This window comes from Corapipo altera, unplaced genomic scaffold (assembly GCF_003945725.1).
Source record: "Corapipo altera isolate COAL_440 unplaced genomic scaffold, ASM394572v1 67, whole genome shotgun sequence".
Classification (NCBI taxonomy): Eukaryota; Metazoa; Chordata; class Aves; order Passeriformes; family Pipridae; genus Corapipo; species Corapipo altera.
This window is the reverse complement of record NW_020884906.1, coordinates 7530946-7551644: the sequence shown is the minus strand read 5'-3', so window position 1 is coordinate 7551644 and position 20699 is coordinate 7530946. Positions and strand designations below refer to the sequence as shown.

General features: G+C 60.3%; 3 protein-coding genes across 5 annotated transcripts; 2 read left to right on the top strand and 1 right to left on the bottom strand.

The window, feature by feature from the left end:
- Positions 1–124: 124 nt before the first annotated feature.
- TCHP (trichoplein keratin filament binding) lies at positions 125–5568 on the bottom strand. Its single transcript, XM_027652085.1, has 12 exons — positions 5366–5568; positions 5052–5295; positions 4776–4832; positions 4188–4256; positions 3673–3846; positions 2919–3031; positions 2528–2594; positions 2087–2259; positions 1785–1866; positions 1417–1602; positions 1229–1342; positions 125–674 (listed from the first exon to the last, which is right to left on the bottom strand). Exons 1-12 carry the CDS (start codon positions 5527–5529, stop codon positions 642–644), a joined length of 1476 nt encoding a protein of 491 aa, XP_027507886.1. The 5' UTR covers positions 5530–5568; the 3' UTR covers positions 125–641.
- Positions 5569–6674: 1106 nt separating this feature from the next.
- GLTP (glycolipid transfer protein) lies at positions 6675–9696 on the top strand. Its single transcript, XM_027652393.1, has 5 exons — positions 6675–6871; positions 7562–7623; positions 7878–8011; positions 8608–8758; positions 8907–9696. The coding sequence occupies exons 1-5, from the start codon at positions 6769–6771 to the stop codon at positions 9087–9089; spliced, it is 633 nt and encodes a 210-aa protein (XP_027508194.1). The 5' UTR covers positions 6675–6768; the 3' UTR covers positions 9090–9696.
- Positions 9697–10408: 712 nt separating this feature from the next.
- TRPV4 (transient receptor potential cation channel subfamily V member 4) lies at positions 10409–19289 on the top strand. 3 transcript variants are annotated; one of them, XM_027652157.1, is made up of 16 exons: positions 10409–10467; positions 12804–13259; positions 14241–14410; positions 14649–14801; positions 15056–15196; positions 15288–15586; positions 16078–16257; positions 16342–16500; positions 16604–16696; positions 16873–16946; positions 17031–17196; positions 17399–17465; positions 17698–18011; positions 18151–18278; positions 18486–18607; positions 18763–19289. In XM_027652157.1, the coding sequence occupies exons 2-16, from the start codon at positions 12883–12885 to the stop codon at positions 18903–18905; spliced, it is 2586 nt and encodes an 861-aa protein (XP_027507958.1). In that variant the 5' UTR covers positions 10409–10467; positions 12804–12882; the 3' UTR covers positions 18906–19289. The 3 variants fall into 3 exon arrangements, with proteins under 3 accessions (XP_027507958.1, XP_027507960.1, XP_027507959.1); XM_027652159.1 differs by having other exon boundaries at positions 10420–10467; positions 12823–13259; XM_027652158.1 differs by lacking the exon at positions 10409–10467 and adding an exon at positions 12004–12053.
- The last annotated feature ends 1410 nt before the right edge of the window (positions 19290–20699 follow it).

Below are 20699 nucleotides of genomic sequence, written 5' to 3'. Positions count from 1 at the left end.
GTGACAGGACTGATTTCAAGGTGCAGTTGCCAATGATAACAGCAAGAAATCAAGTGCAATAATCAACTCAGTCTCCCCTCCTATTGTTTCAGTAGTTTGCTCATGAAAAGAAACAAATCCTTGCTCAAGTTTCATTCGCTCTTTATTACTGTAGTGAAAAACAACATTTAATGAAGTCTTCAGCACCTTCTGGAGAGGAATTGGACAAATTAAGAACTGGTGCCACAGCATACATTATCTGACTGATGTGCAAAGTGCATTATGAATTATCTCCTAAAAGCCAGCTGGGCACTCAGGCACATCCTGATTCTCAGAGGTGGGAGCCTGACAGAGCACATCCTGGTTTGCAGCTCCCCTTCCTTGTATTCTTTCATGGCTGAGATCCACAGGGCCCCATTATTTGCTATGTTGCCACAGCCCAGCTCTTACTAAAACATACCAGCACAACTCCAGTTCTCTGAGGGTGCTCACACCCCCACATTCTTGAAGGCAGTAGAAATTTGCTCTTGTTCAGCTGGGCCACAGCTAAATATTTTCACAAATCTACTGTAGCCTGTCCCAGAGCCACCATTGTTTCAGGAGTTCCTTGAGTCTTCAAAGTTCTCTTTCTGTAGTCTGGAGCTGCATTCAGTGCTCGTTCCTCAGGTCCATGGTGCCTTTGGGTAACTGTAGACCTAACAGGGTCAGAACAAGGACCAGAACTGGTTTATGGGCTTTAGAATTAATCCACACACACAATTCAACATGCAAAGGAGGTAATTTGCTGGGTAGGGGGGGTTAGGTAGTGTTACTCAAATTCAGCTTTGTTTTTAGAGCCAGGCAAAGCAGGACAGACACCAAAGACATCGAGCAGTGGAGATGTGCTGTCCCAGCTGCCTTAACGCAGCCCATAAATTATTGTTGGCACTGAATAACATCTGAGGCACTAGCAGTGCATCTGCCTCAAACATTCTTTAAAAATTAGGGACTAAAGTATCAATATCAGCAAAAAAGAAAAGCAATTTTTAAGAGAGAACTACAGAGCTCTGTTAGAGGACAGGACAGCCCAGTGTTCTGCTCTAGCACCGTGTGACAACTAAGGTGGGGATCAGACACAATGAGAATTGTGTTGCCTAATGCCATCACCGTCTGTGATGGGCTCGTGTGTCAGGGTGGCCCAGGGTGTGTTGGGGTGACCCTGTGCCAGGGGGGCTCCTGTGTTGTCAGGGTGACCCCTGGGTGACCGTACCCTGCGCTCGCCCTCCCGCTGCACGAGCTCCTTGTGGCGCTGCCGGGCCCATCTCTCCTCTTTTTCCTCCTCCCTCCACTGCTCTTCCTCCTCTTGCCAACGGCGCTCTGTCCCCTGGGCACGGAGAAATTGGGGCTGAGATTCGGCACCTTCACCATTCCTGTGTGTCTGTGGGAACCTCGGCCTACCTGTGCCTCCAGCTCCTGCCTGTGGTCTGTCTTCAGTTCCTCCTCCTGCTCCTTCTCCCTCCGACTGAGTTCCTTTGCCTCTTCAAGTTCTCTGATCAGCTGCTCTCGATACTTCAGGGTCTCTTCCTGCGCACGTCTGTTTAACTTGATTTTCTCTTGGATCTGGCGCTGTCTGCCTGCAAAGACCTGTGGGAAGGTAGAGGATGGAGGGAGAAGGTGGTTAAGCAGTTCCCAGAAAACACATCAGACAAGGAGAAAAATTCTGCCCTGGGTACAGAAGGCTGTGACCCTCTGGAGGATATAAGGTTACAACTGGAACAACGGTTTCTTCGTGACAAGGGAGAAACCTCATCAAGAAGGGTCATCACCTCATTCATCAGGCGATCTCTGGCCACCTTCTCCCTTTCCCATTCTTCTTTCATCATCTCCCACACTTTTTTAGCTTCTTCCCTAAAGGAGAGAGGAGGATTTATCTCCGAGGTTAAAAAAACCCTGTATACTCCACAGGCATAGAGGAGCTACCTCATGCTTTAGAGGAGCAATTGGGTTTCTCTTCATGTTTGTTCCCAGGGAGGTGGCGTGTCCACCAGCCTGTGCCTCTGAGACCCTCTGACCAGGAACATTCAGCACACACAGTGTTCAGAGGATGTTCAGAGGTGGGCAGACTCACGTAAAAAGAGTCTCTAGCTCTGCCTCCCTCTCCTTTTCCAGCTGGAGCTGTTCCTCGATGACACGCTTCATCCAGGCCACGTCTGCCACCGCCTGTTCCCGACACCCCAACTGCCAGAGATGATTCTCATTTTCTCTCTCGAGGAGGGCTGATAAGATTTGCCTGTCTGTCTCCTGGAGATAAACCACAAGATTAACAACTGTCCAACAGGCTTCCAGCCTGTGTGCAGGGCTCCTGTCCAGTGTAACTGGTGACAGTGGTGAGGGTGTGCTCAGCAAGATGCTCCGTCTGCTGCTTCCCCGTGAGCTTTGTGCCCCAGCCCTGTGCACAAGCTGGAAGGGGCCTCCTGACCAATTAGCTGGAGGCATCAGAGGCAGACACAAACAAAACACACAGAGCAATGTTTTTCACCACACAGTAAAGTATGAATCAATCTCTTACCAGCTCCTCCTGTATCTGCTGCGCTCGTCTCTTTAACTGGGCACCACACTGATGCCTCAAAAAGCGACTGAAGGAGAAAAAAAAATGGCAAAATTAAAAAAAAAAATCAAACATTCAAACTGACTCTATAAGCCCCTTGTTACTGTACACCAACACTCAAGGAGGAACATCTGTGACAACATGACTTAGAGGCAGCAGAGGAACCTGCTGCAACAAACAAAAAGAAGAAAGGGCACCAGCGCATCTGCTCCTTGGCTGTTGTGGGTGAGTCCATCAAAATCCAAATATGTACATCCTACCACTGCTAGCTGGAATATCTCCTCATGCCTCAAGTAGTGCTGTGGACTCAGGAACAGATTCTATCCAAAACAAGCTCCACTTGGTGTCATACCCAAGCTCTTTCTGCCTTCGGTGCTCTTCCATTTGTTTCCTCTCTTCTTCCAAGTTCTCCAGCTCCCACTGCTGCTTTAATAAATTCTCTCTTTCTTTTTTCAGCTTTTTTGTCTAAAAAGGAAAAAACAACCACCAACACAGAGTACATCAGAGAGCTGCAACATGCCAGAAAGCCTGTTTGACCAGAGTTTGTACCCCATTGCTGCTCCTCTGCAGGCACTGAAAATCCCCCCTGCAGTCGTATTCCACATTCACTTAATTCATGGCTCACAGCACAGAGACACTGAGGAGCTCCTGCTGGCAAAGCCTTTGACCTGGACCTGCCACACTTAGAAGTTCCTACAAATCCTTTTCTCATCTGATGCAGCACAAAACAGCACTTGCACTTCACAGAATCCCAGACTGGTTTGGGTTGGAAGGGACCTTAAATATCATCCACTTCCAACCTGCTGCCATGGGCAGGGACACCTTCCACTATGCCAGGTTGCTCCAAGCCCTGTGCAACCGGGCCTTGAACGCTTCCAGGGACTTCCTTGAACCCTTCAAGAGGAGCAAACAAGCTACAAGGGTTCAGCCATATGGCAGCATTCAAGGCAGAGGTCTGCACTAACAACAGAAACTGTCACAGCTATCTTCATCCCAGATTTCATCCAGTGCAAACCCAGAGGGAAGAGGTCAGCTTGCTGTATTTCCAAGTGAAGCAGTATTTCCAAGTGAAGTTTCTCCTCAAATGAGGAGTAATTTAAGATTACCTCTGCCTCCTGCAATTTCAGTTCTTCTATCTGCTGCAGCAACATCTCTGCTTGATTCTTCTTCTCCAGCTGATGCTTCTCTTCCTCTTGTCTCACCCTTTCCAGCTCTTCCCTTCGTGCCATTTCGTACTTGTTTTCATAACATTTCTTCTCTTCCAGTTCAGTCACCTCTTCCTTTCCCAGCCAAAAGAAAACATAGCATTTCAGGTTAGGCTAATGCAAACAAACAGCCTCTGGCTCAGATCCACAAATCAGCCTCCTGCAAGCTGGATGGTTTATTAATAGTGCCCTTCCTGTAGAACTCCTTATTGCTGTGGGAATGAGCTCCATGCCCTTGGTTGTTATTTGATTCAAGACCGAAAGAAAACAAACAAACAGCAACTCCTGTTCCTCCCACCTCTGAGCCAAGTCCATATGGGAAGACAAGATGTCTGCCAGCCAGGGCAAAAGGCACAAGTGTCACACTCCACCAGAGTCCTCCCAGTGACAGAAACACCACGGCTGCCCCTCCATACCTTGTTTTTATTTGTTAGCTGATCACCCCAGGCCTCTATCACGTGCTTCTTATGCAGCTGTGACTCCGCCTGGAAACACAACAGACATGGCATGGCAATCAGTGCCAGAGGTTCTCCTGTCCCCTGGGATCTTCCAGACTCTCTGGAGCACCATCTGGCCCAGCCACAGCCCTGAAGTCCCAGCAGGATGTGCCTCTGCAGAGGTGGGTTTGTCTGGGTGTCCACAGTGCCCACCAGGTCCCAAGCTGAGGGTCAGCCTCACATGGGAAACACCAGTGTGACACTGACACCAGGGCTGGAGCAGCAGGTGGGTGGAATAAAGAATAAGGAAGTACCACAGCATGGCAGGGACTGCTGTAAAAAGCACCCGAGACACTTACATTGTGGAGGCTGAAAATCTGCTCTGAGTGAACAGACTTTTTTAAAAATACTGGCTTTGAAAGGGCTTCTTACACAGTTAAACCATTTCACTTTGCCTTTTACTGATCAGAACTTGGGGCAGTTGCTGTGATAAGAGAGACAACAATATATGTTAAAACTGGTTTAATAAGTACAAGGCAGCACGGACTAAATAGAAAGTAACATCACCTCCTGGAGCTCTGTGTTGTTTTCCTTCCAGTGCTCTTGCAGCAGCCTCTCAGCAACCTGGGAACAGAGAGCTGGGTCAGGTCAGGACAGGGGAGGGCTCGGCATCCCACCCCCCGCCCCAGGGTTCAGAGCACCAAGTGCTGAACAGCGAGGAACTCCTGGGGACCCCCAGCAGGTCCCGCTAGCACAGCTAAAACACGGGAGCGGCCCTTCACGGGGAGGGATGCGGGACAAGCCCCGGGATGCGGGACGAGCCCGGTCGGGCCGCGCCCTCACCTTCGTCCCGCGCTCCTCGCGGCTGCCCCGCGGCTCCTCGCTCCGCATCCCGCCCCGCGGCTCCTCGCTCCGCATCCCGCCCCGTGGCTCCTCGCTCCGCATCCCGCCCCGTGGCTCCTCGCTCCGCATCCCGCCCCGCCGCCGCTCCCGCAGCTCCGCCGACAGCGCCTCCCGCTCCTCGCGCAGCAGCCGCCGCAGCCGCTCCCGCCGCTCCTCCAGCCGCTCCCGCCGCTCCGCCACCGCGCTGCCGCACACCGGGGTGTCAGGGGGACGCCGGGGTCCCCCCGGGACCCTGCCCGGCCCCCCGGCCGTACCTGCGCGGGGGAACGCGGGGCTCGCTCCAGCGCGCCTGCCGGGAGCAGCACACGGCGGCGCGGGCGAAGGAGCGGCTGGTGCGCTCCCACTGCTGCCGGTTCCGCTCCTCCAGCTCCCGCCGCTCCGCCCGGCGCTCCGGGCTGCGACCCCTCAGCAGCCACATCGCCGCCCGCTGCCTCGGCAACGCGCCTGGCGCTACGGGCAGCGCCGAGGGACGCAGCGAGACGGGCTCCGCGGAACGGGAGGGAGGCGGGGACGGAGGGAGGGACTCGGGATGGAGAGAGGCGGGGACGGAGAGAGGCGAGGGTGGAAGGACGGGGACATGAGGGGGTGCTCCCGGTGACCCGACCCGGCGGTGCCGCCGCGCCCCGAGCGCTCGCAGGACGCGCAGAAGCGGCCCCTGAGCCGAGCCCGGGGAGATGCCACTGCGCCGGGTTGGAGCGCCCGGACCGGCGGGGTTTATGGCGCTGTAAATATTCCAGGGGTTAAAGGTTTCTGTCTCTGCCCGCCTTGGCACCAGCGCGTCGCCCGACCGGGCTGGGTGACCCGGGACAGGCTGGGCACCGCGGGACGGGCTCCAGGCACCCCGGGTGGGGCTGTGGGCACCCTGGGACGGGCTGGGCACCGTGGGGTGGACTCCGGGCATCCCGAGAAGGGGTCAGTGCAGCACGGGATGAGCTCCGGGCACCCCGGGGTGGGTTCCAGGCACCACGGGGGTTGTGTAGTATCGGGGACAGCGGTGGTAGCAGCCGGCAGGCCCCGCAGGTGCCACCGCCGGTGACCCGCAGCTCCCCGCACCCGCCTTGTATCCGCACCCTCCCTTCGAACTGCCGATCGCTATCGTCCCACGACCTGTTTTTCCAGAATAACCGGTAAAAACACCGCGTTTGGGGCTCTGTCGCCAGCAAATCGCCTCCCGGCGCTCCGGACGGGCTGCACCTCCCTGCGCTCCCACGCCTCCCTCCTTCACCTCTCCGTGTCCCCCGCTCGGTGTCATTTTCCCACCCAACCCCCTCCACTGAGGTGTTTAACCACCCCCGCGCGTCGAGGTTTGTTTTCCATCTGCTCCCTATGAAATATTCATCTCCCGTAAATAATTCAGGGCGGCCCGCCTGGCACACGGAGTGCAGGCAGGGCAGAGCGGGGTCGTGTGTTCCCCCTCTCCCCACGGCTGAAGGGACTCTGAGGGGGCTCTAGGGGCGTGGCCTCCTCGCCGCGCCGCAGGTCCCGCCCCCCTTCGCTGCGGCCAATGGCCGGGCACCGCTCGTATGGGCAGTGCACGGCCATTGGCCGCAGCAGAGGGGGGCGGAGCGTGGTGTGGGCGCGCTGCCGGGTCGGCCCCCGTTAGCTCCAGACCCCCCTCAGCCGGGGAGCGGTGAGGGGGAAGCGGAGGGGGTGGGTCATGGCGCTTCTGCTGGAACATGAGTTCAAGCCCCTGCCGGCTGACAAGCAGATTGAGACCTTGCCCTTCCTGGAGGCCGTGGCGCACCTGCCGCCGTTCTTCGGTGAGACCGGGCTGGCCGGGGGTGGGAGGTACGGGCTGGGATAGGCCTGCTGCGAGCTCAGCTGCTCCGCGGTGCCCCCTGCACAATCCTGGGTCGTGATTCCCTTACCTGATTCACAGCCCCCCCGAGGGGCTCACCCCGGACTTGGCTGCTGTGCCTGGGCCGAGGTTGCATCACAGTCCCGTCAAACCCGCCGAGCAGCGCCGTTGAGGAGCGTCCTGGAACACCCCATCCAGAGGCACCGCCCGGGGCAGGGGCTCTCCCATGCCAGCCATGGATCCCACCCGTGTCCGGACCTGAGTGGGTGTCGGCGCGGCCACCCTCGTGTCCCGGCGTGTCCGCTGCCCTCCACAATGTCGGCTATTGTGTGGCGGCTCCGTGGCAGCCCCGGAAGGGCAGGACATGGGGCTGCCGGGCTGGGGACGGGCAGTGTCCGGAGCCTGTCAGGCTGTTCCAGGACGTTCTGCCAGGGCTGTGTCCCGGAGCCGGGGGGGGTTGGAGGTCGCTGCTTTGGCCGCAGTGGGTGGCAGGGCTGTCCAAAGGGCCAGCAACCCAAAGATCCTGTCCCAGTCCCGCTGGCTCGTGTCTCAGCACCCAGGCTGTTCTTAAGGTAAAACCTGTTGGTTAAGGGGACCTGGTGTGTCTCCTGTGTCATCAGTGTGTAAACGTCCTCCTTCCACATTTTCACAGATTGCCTGGGGACTCCCATCGTCTACTCGCCGGTCAAAGCAGACCTGACTGGAAATATCAAGGTAGGAAGGGGCTCAGGAGGGCTTAGGGAGAACCCCTGGGCAGGGATGCTGTGGGATTGGAGAGACAGGACCTAGAGGTGTTTCAAAGGGCTCTTCTTCCCACGGAGACTTCTGGGCTCAGCAGTGGCTCATTCGGTGTCGTGTTTATTCCCGGGGCTCCTGCCCAGAACCCTGTGAGCAGCCATCGTGTTTCCCCGCTCCGGTGCTGCCCTGCCCGGCAGCTCCCGGGAGCCAACCCCCTTCTCTGCCCTCAGAAAATCCGGGCTGTTTATGACTCCAACCCTGCCAAGTTCAAAACGCTGCAGAACATCCTGGAGGTGGAGAAGGAGCTGCACGGCTCAGCCTGGCCCAAGACGGGCGCGACACTGGCGCTGATGTGGTTGAAAAGGTGACTCACGGCATCGGGAGCTGTCTCAGCACGTGGGGAGCTGGTGAACACCGGCTGGAGGCTGTGTAGGCTGGGCTGCTCCCTTGGGCTGGGTCTGGCCATTTTGGGGAACACAGCTGTTGGGAACTGCCTCCTCAAAGCTCCCCTGGGAATGCACGTGGAAACTCAACCTCAGAGTATGACCCCACAGATTGTCTGGACAGGCCAGGACCCTGCGGTGCCAGGAGACCCCATGGGGCTGCACTTGGCCCTGCCCAGCTCAGCCCTTGGGCCCAGCCTCGCCTGGGGGCTCCATCCTGCCCTGATCCCCATGACTCCCCCAGGGGCTCCATCCTCCTCCAGTACCCATGTGCTACCCCACAGGGTTCCATCCTACACAGGTCACCAGGGGCCATCCTGTCCCTGTCCTTCCTGGGGGGCTCAGTCCTGCCCTTCTCTCTCTCTTCCCTGGAGGCACCCACAGGGACAGTCACCAGCCCTACAAGGGGAATACACTGCTGAGACTGTGGGACTTTTGGGATACTTGGACACGCAGGGCTGGAAGCTGGGAAGCAGCACCCCTTTTCCTCACCCCAACATCTCTGCTCTTCCCCCAGGGGCCTGAAATTCATACTGGTGTTGCTGCAGAGCATCTCCGATGGCGAGCGGGATGAGGAACATCCCAACCTCATCCGAGTGAACGCCATGAAGGCTTATGAGATCGCACTGAAGAAATACCATGGCTGGATGCTGCAGAAGCTCTTCACGGTGAGCGCTCCCCCCTCTCCAGTCATCCAAATACCATCCCTGAGGTTGTTCCCATGTGCTGATGAGCGTCCAGAGACCCCGCGGCACAACCCAACCCATGGTCTCCGTTGGGTGTGTGGGAGTCTAACACCTTCTCCCTGTTTTACAGGGCTCAGTCTACGCTCTTCCCTACAAATCCGATCTACTGAAGGCCTTGGAGAAGGGTAGAGAAGTAAAGGAGGAGGAAAGCATAGAAAAAATCCATCAATTTCTCACGAGGGTCACCCCAATCCTGGATGCAATTTATGAGATGTACACGAAGATGAACGCCGAGCTGAGCTACAAAGCCTAAAGCTGGCACGGGACTGGCATGGATTAAATAAGGTGTGATGGGTGTTACCTGTGTCTTCATCACTGAGGCAGCCGGGGCAGCTCCCGGCTCTCCTGTGACTTCAATTCCTGTCTGGATCTGCAGTGGATAACCTGTTTTCTAACCAAAAAATAATAATCATTAATTTTCTATTAAGAACACGGCAATAAAACAATTGTGGATGTCACTGTAGGATTTTCCCAAGAGGAAAACCAAGTGTTTCTAGTCCCAGCTCCCGGATTCCTGTCTCCGGTGGGGCAGGGAATGAAGTGTGGCGATGGCAGCGTCCTGCTGATGAGACCTTGGACCTGTCTGGCACTGGGACTGCGCCCGGATCCCGCCACACACCGACAGCACCTTGTGCCGATTGGCACCGGATCATCCGGAATGATGCCCAGAGCAGAGGAGCCAATGACTTCCCGGGTGACCCTGATTTCTCTGGCGCCGGCGTGGGACCGAGTCCCTCCGCCGGGATGCGGCAGCCGGGTCTGTGCCGGTGGTGTTCGCGGTGCCTTACGAGCCCCCTCACCTTCTGTGCTGCCGATCCCCCGCACGGGGCAGGAGCAGCACTTAATAAAAACTGACAGTACCACGGCTTGGGAGGCTCATTTGGGGCTGTCCCCGGGGAATTCTTTTTGGGAGAGTGCTTTGGGGCTTTTCGGGGGGGGGCTGTTTTGCAAAGGGTGTTTTGGGGCTGTTCTGGAGGGAGCTGTTTTGCAAAGGGTGTTTTGGGGCTGTTCTGGAGGGAGCTGTTTTGGTTCAAGGGTTTTTTGGGGGACTGTGCCTCGCAAGGGCTGTTTGTGGGAGAGTTTGGGGGTTGTTTCAGGGAGGGTGTTTGGGAGGCTGTTCTGGGGAGGATGTTTCAGGTCTGTTTTGGGGGATTGTTCCTGGACGGGCTGTTTTAGGAAAAGGTGTTTGAGGAGGGTGTTTGGGGTAGCTGTTCCTGGGGGGGACTGCTTTGGAAGGGTGTTTAGGGGCTGTTCTGGGCAGACTGTGTCAGCAAGGGTGTTTTGGGGAGGGTGACTTGGGGCTGTTCTTGAGGGAGCTGTTTTTGGGCAGGATGTTTTGGAGCTGTTCCTTGTTTCAGGGAGTTTGTTCCAGGGGAGTTTATTTAAGGGAAAGTGTTCTGGGGGGTTGTTCCCGGAGGCTGTTTTGTAGCGGGTGTTCCCAGGGAACCGTTCCGGGCCGAGCCAGTGCCCGGTGCCGCAGGGGCGGGGAGGGCGGGCAGGGGCCGATCCCGCGGGCGGGTCCCGGTGCCGCCCCCGCCGCTGGAGCCGGGGCCGGGCCGGGGAGCGGGGACCGGCCCCGCGGAGACTCGGCGGCGCCGGAGCGGACGGGACCCTCCGCGGGACCCTTCGCGGTACGGACCGGGGGGAGCGGGCAGAGGGGGGGCACGGCCGGGGGTGGGACGGGCCGGGACACGGGGGCCAGGGCAGGATGAAGCCTCCCGGGGAGGAACACAGGGCAGGATGCAACCCCTGGGGCAGTCACGGAGACCAGGGCAGGATGGAGCCGCCAGGTGAGGCGGGGGTCGTGGGCTGAGCTGGGCAGGGCCCCCTGGCCCCGCGGAGTCCTGATGTGTCCAGATAATTTGGGGACTCACGCTCTGAGGGTGGGGTGCCGGGTGCGTTCCCAGGGGAAGCTTTGAGGAGGGGGTTCCCACTGGCTCCAAACCCCCCGTGCTGCCCGCGCCGAGCTCCCGGCTCTCACCCAGGTGAGCACGGCCCCAGTGGTGTGGATGACTTTAGGAAGTGTCTGGATCACTCCGGATAAGCGTTTCCAGCATGACCCCCCTGTGGTTTCAATGATTCACTCCCACCAGAGACCTTCCGGTTTCAGTTTGAGTGACACTTTAATGTCATGGGACACCATCCCTGCCGCCCGCCCAGGGCGCGTTCGTTCACATCCCGGTGTCGGCGACAGTGTCCGTGCCCCCGTGGTGGGCTGGAGTGGGGATTCACTGGGGATACTGGTCCGGCAGGGAGGTACCTTGGTGGGGAGCTGGGGAGAGGTGGGAGCACAGGTGGGGTTTGTGTTGGATACAAGAGCTGCACATTGACTCAGTTATTCCATGAGGTGAGGAAGTCTGAAAACTCCAAGCCCAAATAACTAACGGGCCAAATCAAACCCCTCTGACAGCACCTTTCCTGGCAGCGGCCGTGCCCAGGGCAGTGCCTGGGCTGGCAGTGCCGGCACCGAGCCATTCTTTTCCCACACAACCTTCCAGCCCCAGCCGGTGACAGCAGGTGTGACAGTCCGGCCGTGTGTGGGTTTTCCCCAAAGCTGTGCTTTCCCGGGTCGCAGCGCAGCTGGGAGGGCTCGGGTGCTCCGTCCCCATTCCCAGACCGCAGGATCAGTTGCTTGGCAATTCCCTCTTCTCCGATGTCCAAGGTCAAACCGGCCATGCGAGGGCTCCCCGCTTGCGTGGGGTCGGAATGTGAGACCTGCGGACTTTGACAGGTGCTTGTGGAATTTCTCGCAGAGTTGGGGATGGCAGGAAAGCCAGCAAAGAGGGGAAACCGTGTGACTGTGGCTTACCCCGTGGCCCCCCCTAGGGCTGTATCGTCTCAACTTGGTGTCCCCCAGGGCTGCACTGTCCCTGCTGAGTGTCCCCCAGGGCGGTGGGAAGAAGGGCTCGCTGTCTGAGCTCCCTCCCCGTTGCTGCGGGATTTTGGGGCCATTTGCCACCCTCATCCCCCGTGCCCACGGGAGCACCGCGGGGCTGCCGGGGCGGCTGTGGGACCCGCTGCCGAATTCGAGCCCGTCCCCGCCTGCGCTGCCCTCCTAGCAGGGCCCAGCCTATCCCTGTGGGTTGTTGCACAGAGCTGCAGCCCAGCACTAAATGACACGTTTCTCGCTACTTTTTCTGTCTCGGGACCCGCGGGGAGAACTGAGCTCGCCGGAGGCAGGAGCTTTGTGGAGCCCTAACGCTGCCGGGGTTTGCCGGTGGGTTTTGGTGAAAAGCGGGGCTGGGGGAGCGCTGGGGTCCCGTGCGGGCAGGGATGTGCGGGCAGGACACGGCCGTGCCGGTGGCACAGCGCAGAACTTTGCTGGCCGCGCTGGTAGTGCAGCTCTCCTTCAGCCCCACGTCCCTCTGGGCAAACTAAACCCGTAATTTCTTCTCCCAACCGCTGTCCCGGCCCTCCCGCGGGCTGCAGCCCCCCCGTGCAGCGCCTGTCCCCTCCCAGTGCCCAGAGCCGGGTCCCACAGAGCCCCCCAGGGCTGCGGGAGCTGTGGAGCATCGCGAGCAGCCCTGGCCCCGTTCCCAGCCCTGCTGCGGTGGCAGCTCCCGCTGCGTCTGGGCGCTTCCCTGGATACTTCCCTTGACGTGGGGAGTATCCCAAGGAATGTTTTCTTTCCTTGGGCGGCAGATCGGAGTGCACAGGGTCTGCTCTGTGCCCTGTCCTGGGCTGCACCCCGGCTGACCGCAGCGGGGCCGGGTTCGCCCTCGCCCAGCGCGGCAGCGCCGCAGCCGAAGGGGCCCCTACAGACGCGAGGGGTCCCCGCAACCGGGTAGGTGGGTGCCGAGCAGAGCAGGGACAGAGAGGATCAGCCGGGACACTGAGTTACAGGGAGTCCCGCCGGCCCCAGCGGCTGCCAGGGTGGGGGTGGGACCTGTCCCGCCGCGGGGCTCCATGCCCCGGGGAGAGGATGGGGAGAGTCTTTTGGGGCTGACATTGGGTTTTCCGTTGCCAGGTCTCCTACTCTCTTGAAGGAGCCGGGGGTCACAGCCACCCAGACAGGTCACTCGTGCCCGTCCCGCGGTTCGGGGACCATGGCAGACCCCGAGGACCCCCCGCGTGTTGTTGTGGGCGATGGCGGGGAGGGCGCGGGGGAGGACGGCTCCCTCCAGAACGACTCCTTCCCGCTCTCCTCGCTGGCCAACTTGTTCGAGAGCGAGGACACCCCGACTCCCGCTGAGGCAGCGAGGGGACCCCCCGGCGCTGGGGATGGAAAGCAAAACCTCCGCATGAAATTCCACGGGGCCTTTCGGAAAGGCGCCCCGAAGCCCATGGAGCTGCTGGAGGCCACCATCTACGAGTCCCCCGTGGTCCCCGCGCCCAAGAAAGCCCCCATGGACTCCCTCTTCGACTACGGTACCTACCGCCACCACCCCAGCGAGAACAAGCGCTGGCGCAGGAGGGTCGCGGAGTGAGTACGGGACCCCCGGTGCGGCGGGGGGTGCTGGGGTCGGGGCACCCAGGTGGGTATGGGGATGCTCAGCAGCTGGGGACGAGGACAGCCCTTCAAGTGGCACTTCGGGGTGCTTTGGGCAGGGATACCACGAACAGGGAGCAGCTCCCAGTGAGTCCCAGTGGCAGCGCTGGGCTGTGCCATGCCGTGCCATGTCGTGGTGAGGGTCTGCAGCCTCACCACCGGGGCCGGGAGCGCGGGAGTGCGGGAGCGCGCCCCCCTTCCCCCTTACCGGCGCCATGAAAGAGGCTCTGTGCGCCCGGCCGCTCCCCTGGCCGGTGCGGCCGTCTGGCTCCGGCATGAAAGGGCTTTTCAGGAGGGCCTCCACCCTGCCCGCGCCAGGAAACCGGAGCGGGGGGGGGGCAGCCCGGAGCCGGACGCACAATACCCCTCTGTGCCGGGCACCTGGGGCGGCCACCGTGGCCCCCCGCCAGTGTCCCCACCCAGAGATGCAGCCAGCAGGGACAGCGGGGGGTCCTCCCGTGGAGGTGGGTGGAGGTGGCCGGGATGCCCCGTGAGCCCTCAGCCTGGGGATCCCTCTCCGGGGCAGCCGCCGTCCGTCCTGCCCCCATTCTTGGTGCCCGGAGCTGACCGGTTGTCCCCAGTCCATCCCGCTGCTGCCAACTGCTCCGACCGGTTTAGCTTCGCCCGTGGTGCTGGAGTGTGACCAAACCCGTGGCCCGTTCCTGCTGGGGGCGCAGCTGAGGGCCCAAAGCGCTGCAGCACCGGTGGGAGCCGGCAAGGCGCCCACCACCCCCGTGGGCGATGCTGGGAGCACTGGACTGCTGTCCCGGCTGTCCCGGCCCCGTGGGTGACCCCAGCCAGGGGGTGTCCCCGGTGTGTCTCCGGTGCCCAGCGGCTGAGCACCCTCAAGCTCATTGCACTGGTGGGAAGCCGAGGCAGCGGCTCCGGTTCCCAGCGCTGGGGTTTCTCCCGCAGGAAGCAGGCGCCGGCAAAGGGACCGGCTCCCAACCCGCCCCCCGTCCTTAAAGTCTTCAACAGACCCATTCTCTTCGACATCGTTTCCCGGGGGTCCCCGGCCGGCCTGGACGGGCTCCTTTCCTTCCTCCTCACCCACAAGAAGCGCCTCACAGATGAGGAGTTCCGAGGTGAGGACTGGGGGTTCCCTGCCCTGGGACAGGGTGTGGTGCCGGGGCTGTGCCGTGCCACTGCTGATCCCTGTATTCCTGAGGGGATGGTGATGCACAGCCCGAACACGGGAAGCTGTGACGTGCAGCTCCTGGAAGAAGCCAGGGATTTGGCCAGGGAGTGCAGGGGTGTGGGACTGGGCACCCCCATGGCCAGGGGGGCTGGGCCCGAATCCTCCTCAGCACTCTCCCATCGCAGAGCCCTCCACGGGGAAGACCTGCCTGCCCAAGGCGCTGCTCAACCTGAGCGGGGGCAAGAACGACACCATCCCCCTCCTCCTCGACATCGCCGAGAAGACGGGCAACATGAGGGAGTTCATCAACTCGCCCTTCAGGGACGTCTATTACCGAGGTGGGGGAACGTGGGGCCACTGCTGGCCCTGCCTGGGCATGGGGGACACTGTGGTGATTCGGGGAGCAGCACAGCAGGGACCCTGGGGAGAATGGAGGATGCTGGAGAGGTTGGGGACTGGGGCAGTGGGGATCTTGGGGAGACTGGGGGGCTCCAGGGGGATTTGGGACTGGAGCGGCAGATACCCTGGTAAGGCTGGGGACCTGGGGAAACTCATGGGGCAAGGTGGCAGCTGAGAGTCACTGGTGTCACAGGTCAGACAGCCCTGCACATCGCCATCGAGCGCCGCTGCAAGCACTACGTGGAGCTGCTGGTGGAGAAGGGAGCGGACGTCCACGCCCAGGCTCGCGGCCGCTTCTTTCAGCCCAAGGATGAGGGCGGATACTTCTACTTCGGTGAGCAGGGAGGGAGCCCAGGGGTCATTGCTGTGCCTCAGGATGCCCCCGCAGCGGAGCAGGGCTGACGGGAGCCCCGATATCTCTGCAGGTGAGCTGCCTCTCTCTCTGGCCGCCTGCACCAACCAGCCCCACATCGTGCACTACCTGACGGAGAACGGACACAAGCAGGCGGACCTGCGGCGCCAGGACTCCCGCGGCAACACGGTGCTGCACGCCCTGGTGGCCATCGCCGACAACACCCGCGAGAACACCAAGTTCGTCACCAAGATGTACGACCTGCTCCTCGTCAAGTGCGCCAAGCTCTTCCCCGACACCAATCTGGAGGCGCTGCTCAACAACGACGGCCTGTCCCCGCTCATGATGGCGGCCAAGACCGGCAAGATCGGGGTACGGTGACCCCCAACGTGGGGAGACATCTCTTGCCATCCCTGAGGCACAGACTGAGCCCTGTTGCACTTGGGACATGTCCCTGCTGGCAGCACAGCTTCTTTGCAGATGCTGGTGGAAACCTGGACGTGCAGCCTATTAACACAGCTAATTAATGCCCCACTGCATTCCAGCCCTTCCTTAATTAACCCCAGGCCCTCGGCACAGTCCATCCTCTCCCCTGACCTGCCCTCAGCCTCTGATGGGGTGGGCAGGGGGGTCATTAAGAATACAAAAGCTGCAGCAACCTGGGGAACTTCCCACTGTGGCAGTGTCCCTGCACCCCTGCAGCACCTTGGGAGCCCCCCAGGAGCACCCTGGGAGCACCCTGGGCCCACCACGGTGCAAGGGGTGGATTGGGTGATGTGCCTGGGATGGGGTGGGAGGAAAGCAGGGTACCCCAAGCAGGTCAGGACCAGGTCTGTGGGCGAGCAGTCCTCTCCCTCTGGCAGATCTTCCAGCACATCATCCGGCGGGAGATCACGGACGAGGACGCCCGGCACCTCTCACGAAAGTTCAAGGACTGGGCATATGGCCCCGTCTACTCCTCCCTCTATGACCTCTCCTCGCTGGACACCTGTGGAGAAGAGGTGTCTGTGCTGGAGATCCTTGTCTACAACAGCAAGATTGAGGTGTGCAGGGGCTGGGGGGACTAAGAGGGGTCTGGGAGACACTGGAGGAGCAGATACCCTCTGACAGCACCCACTTCCCACCAGAACCGCCACGAGATGTTGGCTGTGGAGCCCATCAATGAGCTGCTGCGTGACAAGTGGCGCAAGTTTGGGGCTGTCTCCTTCTACATCAGCGTGGTCTCCTACCTCAGTGCCATGATCATCTTCACCCTCGTTGCCTACTACCGCCCCATGGAAGGCCCTGTGAGTCCCAGGGTGCCGTGGCACAGCCCCATGGGCCAGCATTGCCTGGCAGGGGGGTCTGCTGGGGATGGGGCAGCAGCTCAGCTCTGCCCTCTCCCCATAGCCCCCCTACCCATACACCACCACTGCCGACTACCTGCGCCTGGCCGGGGAGATCATCACCCTCCTCACTGGAATCCTCTTCTTCTGCACAAACGTCAGTGTGGTGAGGCAGGGGGTCCTCCTTGAGGCCACTGAGCCCTCGGAGTCTCCAAGGCTGACAGGCCTGTGTCCTGAGGCATCTCTCCCTGCTGTGGTGGCCCTGGACACAGGGACCCTGCCACACAGGACTCGCTCCCCCTGGCCCCTCCAACCTACCCCTCTCTCCTGCAGATCAAAGACCTGTTCATGAAGAAGTGCCCAGGTGTGAACTCCTTCTTCATAGATGGCTCCTTCCAGCTGCTCTAGTATGTAGGGAACCCCTGGGACCACCATGAGCTGCCACACCCCAGGGCTTCTGGGTGCAGGGTCTGACCCTGACTCTCCTCCAGCTTCATCTACTCGGTGCTGGTGATTGTCACGGCGGGGCTGTACCTGGGTGGCATTGAGGCGTACCTGGCTGTCATGGTCTTCGCACTGGTCCTGGGCTGGATGAACGCCCTGTACTTCACCCGTGGGCTCAAGCTGACAGGGACCTACAGCATCATGATCCAGAAGGTCTGGTGGGGTCAGGGGTCTTCTCCTTCCTCAGCAGGGCTCCTCCTCCCATAGATGTGCTGCCCAAAGAGGATCCTCCAGGCTTTCTGTAGGGTTCCTGTGGCTCAGCACTGCCCTGCTCCCAGCCTGACCTTCCTGGTAACACAGTTCAATGATGGTGCCACAGTCCAGCACACCTCACCCTGCTCTCCATCACTTGCAGATCCTCTTCAAAGACCTGTTCCGCTTCCTTCTGGTCTACTTACTCTTCATGATCGGCTACGCATCAGGTAGAGCCTGACTGGGAGCAGGGACCAGGGGGAAGAACAAACCCTGTAGCACAGCTGGGCAGGGGGCTGCAGACCCCCCGCTTCATCCCACCCACCTGCAGACCCAGCCTTTGCCTCCTCCCATGGTGGAGACGGTCTCAGCAGGCACAGAGCCATGTTGGGGCCCACTGTGGACCCCGTCCTTGATGCTGCCCCCGTGGACTCACCTTTTCTGTCCCTTCTCCCCCCCCAGCGCTGGTGTCCCTCCTGAACCCGTGTCCCAGCAGCGAGTCCTGCAGTGAAAAGTCCAACTGCACAGTGCCCACCTACCCATCCTGCCGGGACAGCCAGACCTTCAGCACCTTCCTACTGGACCTCTTCAAGCTCACCATCGGCATGGGTGACCTGGAGATGCTTGAGAGTGCCAAGTACCCCGGCGTCTTCATCATCCTCCTCGTCACCTACATCATCCTCACCTTCGTGCTCCTCCTCAACATGCTCATCGCCCTCATGGGCGAGACAGTGGGCCAAGTCTCCAAGGAGAGCAAGCACATCTGGAAGCTGCAGGTACCACCCCAGGGGCTACTGGGCAGGGGGTCCAGGGGCTGCCTGTGCCCAGGGGGCTGCAACACTGCAGCACCCCAAGCTCCATGGGCAAGGCACCTCCATGCCTTCATCCTCAAGCAGTCCCTGGTGTCCCTGGCAGTGGGCCACCACCATCCTGGACATTGAGCGCTCCTTCCCAGTGTTCCTGCGGAAAGCCTTCCGCTCAGGGGAGATGGTCACCGTGGGGAAGGGCACAGATGGGACACCAGACCGCCGCTGGTGCTTCAGGTAAAAGCAGGTGCCCTTGGGGGCTGGGGAGTAGCCAAGCCTCCCCCACCATGGCCAGGGGTGTTTTGGGGAGCCAGTACAATGCACTCCTTTGTAGGGTCCTTTGTTCTCATCTGGAGGCAGGTGGAATTGCTGGTGGATGCCAGAGCTGCTGCCCTGGCTCCCAGGCACTCTCTGCAGCCCCTCCGGATCTGACCTTCCCCGCAGGGTGGACGAGGTGAACTGGTCCCACTGGAACCAGAATCTGGGCATCATCAGCGAGGATCCGGGCAAGAATGACACATACCAGTACTACGGCTTCTCCCACACCATGGGCCGGCTGCGGAGAGGTGAGCGCCATGTCATGGGCTGGGAACATCCCTCAGGATCTGTGGGGAGGTGAACGTGATGAGCCCTGAGAGCAGATTTGGGGGGCGGCTGACGTGGGGCTGACCAGGGAGCAGCCACAGGCTCCTGGCTCTGCCAATTCCCACCCTCCCCACAGATCGCTGGTCGACCGTGGTGCCGCGCGTGGTGGAGCTCAACAAGAGTTGCCAGCCGGAGGAGGTGGTGGTGCCGCTGGGGACCATGGGCACGGCGGAGCCGCGGGAGCGGCGGCACGGCCAGACCCCGAGCTCCCTGCTCTAGCACAGTGGTGCTGGGAGCTCATGGACTCTGCCCGGGCCCCCGGAGCAGTTCCGGAATTGCGACTGGGCTGGATGGTGCTTGTCTGCTCCTCAGGGATTCGTGCAGCCTCCGTCCCTCAAGCAGCTGCTGTCCCAGTGGGTGTCCAGCCTGGATGGGGGGTCCTGGCCCTTCCCTGGCCATGCTGGAGGTCTCGGCTCTCACCGATGAGCTCCAGAGCCACCGCTTCCCTTCACCATGCCGGCACCATTGGCTGTGCCATGCCGGGAGCCTTGGACGCAGGCTGGGTGTGGGAAGCACAGCCCCCACCGCCCACCAAGGCCAATGGTTTTGCCACAGTTTTTTGCACAGGATTTATATGACTATTTATTTAGTAATAAAGACTGACCCGCCAGCGCTGCCTCCTCCTGGCATTGACTGATTCCAGCTGGGACAACCGCGCTGCCGGCACGTCCTGGGGAGGGATGGAGGGTCCGGCTGCAGTCTGTGCTGTGCCGAGCCATGGGCAGTGAATGGCCACCCATCACATTGAGCTCAGGTGCTGTACATGGATTTGCAGGGCCTTGGTGTGCAGATGCAGTGCACGGATGGGATGTGCAGGTAGAGCGCACGGATGGGATGTGCAGATGCAGTGCATGGATGGGATGTGCAGGTGGAGTGCATGGATGGGATGTACAGATGCAGCTCACGGTTGCGGTGCGGGGCCGGGGCTGCGCGGCCGCCGCTCCACTGGAGGGCACCACACACCGCGCGATGCGGGACCGGCCGCGGCGGCAGCGCAGGGAGCCCGGGCTGGTCCCGACCCGCACCCGGCGGGCGGGCGGGGGGACTGGGTATCCAGGGTGGGGGAGTGGAACCGGGACAAACCAGTGCTCCCCATCCCATCCCTACCCTATCCCATTCCCGTGAATCCCCATCCCATCCATCACCCCTCTGTAACTCTTTTCCTTCTCATCTTCCACCCGCGTGCAGCGGGGGGTGCGCTTTCCTTTAACAGCTGGACGTTGTGCAGCTGTGAAGGAGCGATTTAAGTGGGAAACAGTAACACGGTGGCAGAGACCATGGCCAGGGCCTTGAGGGCAGCCCGGCTCGCTCAGCAAATGCTTTAGCAGCAATGGGGACACTTCATCTTCAAATGTGATGAGTTGCTGTCAGCGTTAACGGCACCGTCTCCGTTTAAATGTGATTTACATACATCTCTCATATTGTGGTTTAAGTATTTCCCCAGGGTGAGGGATGAATATGTTTTATTATCGCTCCTTGGGAGAGGCGGAGGTGGCAGCTCCCGCTGCATAATCAAATGAGGAGCTGAGCTGCTCCCCTTCCAGGCCAGGGTAAAAATTATAAACTTGACTTTCACCCAGTTGGGTGGCCACAGGTCCAGTGGCCAGTCCCAGCTGGGCCATGTGGTGTGGCTGAAGGAGCCCTAGAAGAGGACTCAGCCATCTGGCATGCTGGAGATGGGCTCAGCACAGCAGCTGCCCCGGGCTGCAGCACCAGACACGGGATTTTCCGGTAAAATTAGATATAAACCAATTTTTTCCCCTCCTGTGCAAATCCCGATGTCACAAAGCTGAGGGGTCACATATGAGTGTGCTTTAAAAGGATTTGGGATGTGGGAAGGGTGGCTGTCACTGTGCCCCAGCACCCTGAACCATCACCCTGCAGTGGCTCGGTGGGGATGGGGACACTGTGGCCACTACAGTGACATCCCAGCACAGGACACCTCTGCCACCTTCAGGGCTGCAGGGCTGGAGTTTGGCCCTTTTACCCCCCGCCCCACCAAGCCCTGAGCTG